At 35.2% G+C, this 6,554-nt stretch overlaps 1 protein-coding gene across 1 annotated transcript; it reads left to right on the top strand.

Annotated features, from left to right (window-relative positions):
* Positions 1-943: 943 nt before the first annotated feature.
* Positions 944-3,010, top strand: LOC133291510 (heavy metal-associated isoprenylated plant protein 3-like). Its single transcript, XM_061489780.1, has 5 exons — positions 944-996; positions 1,125-1,272; positions 1,422-1,666; positions 1,874-1,952; positions 2,198-3,010. Exons 1-5 carry the CDS (start codon positions 988-990, stop codon positions 2,737-2,739), a joined length of 1,023 nt encoding a protein of 340 aa, XP_061345764.1. The 5' UTR covers positions 944-987; the 3' UTR covers positions 2,740-3,010.
* The last annotated feature ends 3,544 nt before the right edge of the window (positions 3,011-6,554 follow it).

Raw genomic sequence — 6,554 nt, 5'->3', positions numbered from 1 at the left:
CAATATTTTTTGAATTTTATTTATTACTTTTTATTTTAATTCTTTAACCAATCCCTCATTAACATTCTCTATCAAAAAATTCTGATTTGATATGGAAATTGTTCTCGTTACTAACCAACGATTTTGAATAATCAAATACAAATTAAAGACATTTCCTTAAGCAAACAAGATTCTTAATGAGCATAAGCTCGTTTGAACCCGGAATGTAATTAAGTGAGAAGTAAGACCCACTACCAAATCAGTTGTCATGATAGTTTTGTTTAGTTTGGTCACTCCTATTATTAATTTATTATTCATAAACATCATAACAGGATTCTAGATTCTCACTTGGAGAACTGTGGAGGCATTGGAAAGTGGTTATTGTTCTTTTGACATGAAAAAGGGTCAGAAGTGGGAAAACTCAAGTCCTGTTCTCGGAGAAGCCCACGGGACTGAACTTTATTTATTGGACGCAGCATATCCTTATATTACCAGATTGTCCTACGTTTTTTTTTCAAAAACTGCGTCTCATCCTTAACCCAACGGATACAATTTTATTTTATTTTTTCACTTTACCGTTTTTTCACCGGATTCTACGGGTGTTCAAGGGTCAGTTACCTTTTGCAATTACACCAGAAAGCCAAGGGTAAATAAGTCATTCCATTATCAAGTCAGGTTCCGGTCAAAATTAAATGATTCTCGACAACCGCAAGTCCAACCCTGCGGCAACACCGGGAAACCTTCCAATACACATCCTCTTGGTCTTATTATAACGTATAGCATATTCCACCAAATAAAACAAAAAATAATAAAAATAAAAAATCACGCCAAATCAATATCATAAATGTATGCACATGCATACATAACACATGTTGCAAACCCCCATACATGAGTGTGACACATCATCGATCACCTCTCTCTATATATACCTTCCATTGGCTTCTTTTACAAATTCCACTTTTGAAATTTAACCAACAAAAGCATCAAAATTAACCACAATAGTGTCATATGGGAGAGGTTAGTTTTAATTTCATTTCTACTTTTCCTCAGAGCACTCGATCAGAGAGTGGATTCCTTTTCAGTATGTTACTAAAAGTTTCAGTCCTCACTCACGCGTTTTGATTTTTTTTTGTCGTTCATGGCAGCAAAAAGAACAGGCGAAGAATGAGACCGAGAAAAAGCCCGACGGAGGAGCCAAGAAAGACGACGGACCCGTCCCTGTCGTTTTTAAATTGGACATGCATTGCGAGGGATGTGTCAAGAAGATCAAACGAACTGTTCGCCATTTCGACGGTACTACCATCACTATTGAGATCTCGATTCGGAGTTTTTTTTTTTATCCTTCGGAATTGTTAAATTCAGAGAGATGATTTCTCGAATTGAGAATGAGATTCGAAACTTCAAAATCGGACCCTAATCAGTGGAGTTTGTTGTGGATACAGGTGTGGAGGACGTTAAGGCCGATATGCCTGGTAACAAGCTAACGGTTATTGGAAAAGTGGACCCCGCCAAGCTGCGAGATAAACTGGCGGAGAAGATTAAGAAGAAGGTTGAGATTGTTTCCCCTCAGCCGAAGAAAGAATCCAAGGCCGAAGAGAAGAAATCCGGCGGCGATAAACCGCCGGAGAAGAAGGCCGAAGAGAAGAAAACCGACGACAAAAATCCCGAGGCGAAAAAACCGAAAGATGTATGTAATCTTCCTTTGCCACTTCCACAGAATTTCTAACCTTCGTCAATACGGTGATTACTGACGAAACAGAACGCAAATTTCAGCCCAATTTGGTCAAAATAGACTAAATAATTTTTCCTTATTAATTTATTTAATTAGCGTGACTTTGAATTTCTGTTGATTTTACTAACCGGTTTTCTGTTAATTTATTTGTGGTCGGTTCAGAGCACGGTGGTTTTGAAGATCAGATTGCACTGTGAGGGTTGTGTTCAGAAAATTCGGAAGATTATCCTCAAGGCCAAAGGTTAGCCAGGACTGAATTTTGACCTAACTTAATTAATTATGAAATAATTTACAAGTATTTTAATTAAAATTTATTATATCAGTTAAAGTTTGGGAGTCGTGGATATAAATAATAAAACCGTACTATATATATATTTTTTTAAGTTAGCCGGTACTAATAAACAATTAAATGATTAATTATTAATTAAAATTGTGGTTGAAGTTGCTAAAGATGGTTTATGGGGACGTGTTGTGTTTGTTGTGCAGGAGTTGAGTCGGTGAAGATTGAAGAAGAAAAGGATTTGGTGACGGTGAAGGGAACGATGGAGGAGAAGGAAATGGTACCTTATCTGAAGGAGAAGCTGAAGAGAAACGTGGAGGTGGTCCCACCCAAGAAAGATGGAGGAGGAGGGGTTGAAAAGAAGGAGAACAAGAAGGAGGGTGGTGGCGGAGACGGTGGCAAAAAAGAGGAGGTTGGTGCTACCAAGGTGGAAGTTAACAAAATGGAGCATTACGGGTACGGGTACCCACCTCCCACTTACTATTACCACGGATACGCACCCGGTGAAAGCAGCACCAGCAGGAGCTACGCAGTGGAGGATGTTCATCAAGGGCATAATTGGAATCAAGGGTATCATTACATGCCCCAAAACCATGAGTATAATAGTTACATGCCCCAAAACCATGGGTATGTAGATGTAAACCAAGGGTACATGGTAGAGCCACCCCCATTCTCTATGCATCATCATCATGCTCCTCCTCCGCAGATGTTCAGTGACGAGAATCCCAATGCTTGTTCCGTGATGTGAGCCCTCGAGTCTTTCGAGTAGTTTACAATTATTATTTTGATGTTTACGCATGCACGCTGTAAATAACAATTTATTATTATATAAATTCTAGATTAGAGTTCTGTATAATAGTTAGAAAAAATATAGTATAACTTTGCTATTACCGCATGGCTTAATGACGTAGAGGGCGGTACGGCCGGCTGGCTGGAGAATCCGGTTCAGATATAAAAAAAAAAAATTTGAGTAGTTCTTTTTGTTTGATCTGGTTTATGTTTTGTGTTGTATTATAAAAATCGGAAAATATTTTCTCATGATTTTTCTTCGATTTGTGTGTAAAGTTTTTTTTTTTCTCTTTTTAATAAATATGAGACTCACCACTTTTTAAGTTACAACATAAAAATTTAATTCTCATACGACATGACAAAATTAAACTCAAAAAACTAATATATAAATCGTTTCGAGCTCCTTTTGTAGTTACCGTAATTAAATTTGCAAATCTTGTCAGCTTTTTTATTTTTTTAGTGTTGAGCCTAATAACCTATGGTTTGGCTCCAAATTGCCATGCCCAGGTGGGATGAAGTCTTTGTCTTATTTGGGATAGTTAGTTGTTCATTACTTAATTCTGTCAAATTATAATTACCTAGTTGAAAATCAAATGCATTTTCTGTTTAGAGTTGACAATTACCTGCTTAACATAAAAGTTATGCTATTTTGAATAATTGAACATCAAACTGTATCGTTAGACGTTGTGGGGTATTTTTTTTTTTAATTTTTTGCCCTCATAATGCCTATTTTAAATAAATTATTAAAATAAAATTTTAAAATGTTATTTTTTGAAGCAAAGTTTACTTTTAAGTAAAATTATGTTACAATTAGGATTTAAATTTGTTCAATTCTTTTCATACTAGAGATATTTTCTACAGTCGCCCTTCACCATAAAACACCCATTACTGAAAAGTTGTGATGAGAAAAATTGGTACCAGATTCCATTTATGTAAACTCTAGGACTAGAACAGAAGGCAAATTTACACTCCACTCCACTTTAATAGTTATCATGTAGACTTTCAAACAACTAAGAGATGTTATACTTTTTTTTTTTTGGAAACGAGATGTTATACTTTATTTCCTCATCAAAACTCTTAAACATTGAGGTGATTTTTTTACCTTTTTAATTCACTTTATTGGAAACCACTCCTTAAAAACTCTCGAAGACACCCTTGGTAAACTATTGCGTAACATGTACTTTATTTACAATCGAATGTCTCGTGAAATGTTGTCTGACCCACATTTGGTCTTTCTATGACATTATTCTTATAAATCCCTTACTTTTATCACAGTAATTGTTTTCCTTTCTCGTGCCATTTTGCGTGAAGTTATGCTCACTGGAAAGGATAAATTCTTATGTAGTTTTTGTAGTAATAGAATTCCACCCCCTCCCCCTATATAATTAAATGTATATTATGTAAATTACGTGAATTATAACTGAATGTTTCTCGTTATAATTATATATTTAAGGGTTTTATAAGAGTAATCTTGTAGGAAAAGTGATTGTGTAATGTTATAAAGAATCGTTTTGTGTGTCGTAAATTTTTTTTTCTTCAAAAAATGTGGGCCCCACAAAATATTGTGTGTGTAGAAAATTTTGTTGTGTCATGTTAAATGATAAACGCAAACTCCTATATGGGAAAAGTGTGTGTCATTTTAAAGAATGTAAAGTTGTGTCATTTTAAGAGAGAAAGAGATAGATAAAGGAGCACAGAGAGTTGACAAACAAAAATAAAAGTGAGTCACACCTCTTTGTGAGTGTGAAAGGATATAAGTTGTGTCATTTAAGAGGATAAATATTTTTCCCTTCTTCTTTACATCAAACATCAATTATTATAAGAATAAATATTTCTTATATTATAACAGATAAATTTATCTCTTACATACACATAAAATTATATAAGATAGTGAAGAAAAAAAGAGGAAAAAAAATATAAACATGAGAAATATTAAATCTATTATTATATTTATCAAAGTTTTGATTATTAACTTTTAGCTGTATAACATTTCTTTGGGGGAAAAAAGGTCGTGATCGGATTATTAGGATATTGTACATCTAACTGCTAGAGTGGAGAAATAGATGGTGAAGGACGGTGATTTCTTGCTGTTGCACAAGGAGGGAGATGAAGAGCTGATGACGTCGTTGGGAATAGTACAATCTAATTAGAATACGCCGTGCACAACGACACAAAAACGAATAAATAAAAGGAAAAAAATATATGATGTGATTTTATATCCTTATTTTTACACTTAGTTTTATATTATACTCTTCTACCTTTTCTAAAAAAAATTCTCAACTTTACTAGTTTCTCATTTTTATTTTTATTTATAAAGAAAAGGTGGGCAAAAAAATTTATTTATTGTTTTTTAATAAAAATTTACGCATTTGTAATAGTTTTTGAAATAATCACGAATATACTCCACAATGTAACGTTCAAATTGGGCGTCACATGTGACGTCTAACTGCCCAGTTTGGGCGTTACACGTGCGGCCACACCTATATATTTTCCTACCACTTTATTCACACCTCACACATCTTCTCTCACTCTTCATATCTCTTCTCTACCATAAATTTTGACATCATACATACATAATTTTTATCTTTAATTTAGTATTTTCATTTTATTTCTTATTCTATTTATGAATGAGTTCAAATCCTAATTCTGTTCGTGTTGTGTTATATTACAATGGGGCCGACAACCGATATTGCTACCTCCAGACTTGTCCGCCAGTAACCAACACACCAGCATGCGGGCAATGTGCGCCTTTGTGAAATAGATCTCTCGATCATGATCCCCGGCATGATCAGTCCACCGGGTATATAAACGATCCAAGAATGAGATGCAGAGGTCACCTTGGTTATGAAACTCACTGGCCAGTGACTCCAAGCCAAAAGCAGCAGCACAAACAGCGGGTCAATCCTCGGAGTCGGATGTAGATCCGGTAACGACAATGCCGTCAGTAGGCAATCCCAATATGTCGGCCACATCCTGCAAGGTGATGGTCATCTCACACTGGGTCATGTGGAAAGTATGTGTCTCTGGTCTCCACCTCTCGACCAGAGCACTAATTAATGGGGCATCAATCTGAAATAAATTATACAATTATCACGTGTTAACGAATGGTATTGAATAATCACATAAATACAAAACATCAGAAATTGCATACCTGGATATGTCGCATGCGGGCAACATGTATAAATCCAGCCTGTGTGAGGTAGTCTGTTACCACCTCTGGAATAGCGTCGGTAGGTGACCCCCCCTCTGGTCTCCCACGCCTGATCTTCAACTTACGCACATGTTTCGTATTCCACACTCGCTGTTAAATATGGGCACTCTGCGTCCTCTTATGAAGGACCTCCCATCTATACGACCCAGGTATGATGTACATGCTAGGATCGGTAAGCTCTGGATCCGATGCAGAACCCGCAGATGATGATGAATCACCCATGACCCTAAACTATATAATATAAAACAACATTGAAATTAATCACATGTAACAACACATTTTATGTACAAATCAATTAAGCAATGTCCTAATTTATTGTCAAAAATATTAAGCATAAACCCTACGTTTTTACTACAATCGTAATTACTGAAATAATATTAATACGTAGTACAGTAATTTATTTGTAATTAAATAATAATAAAACGTCAGACACAAATTAAATCATACTTACATAATACTTAACCCAAAGTCACTAATAATTTCATAAATATGTACTAATAATAACACCTAGATGACTACAAAATTATCAATACACTCCTGCATTCATAACATCATACAAAATT

This window comes from Gastrolobium bilobum, unplaced genomic scaffold, assembly GCF_033153095.1.
Source record: "Gastrolobium bilobum isolate Gb01-03AN ecotype WA unplaced genomic scaffold, APGP_CSIRO_Gbil_v1 utg3161, whole genome shotgun sequence".
NCBI lineage: Eukaryota > Viridiplantae > Streptophyta > Magnoliopsida > Fabales > Fabaceae > Gastrolobium > Gastrolobium bilobum.
This window is presented reverse-complemented; position numbering and strand designations above follow the sequence as displayed.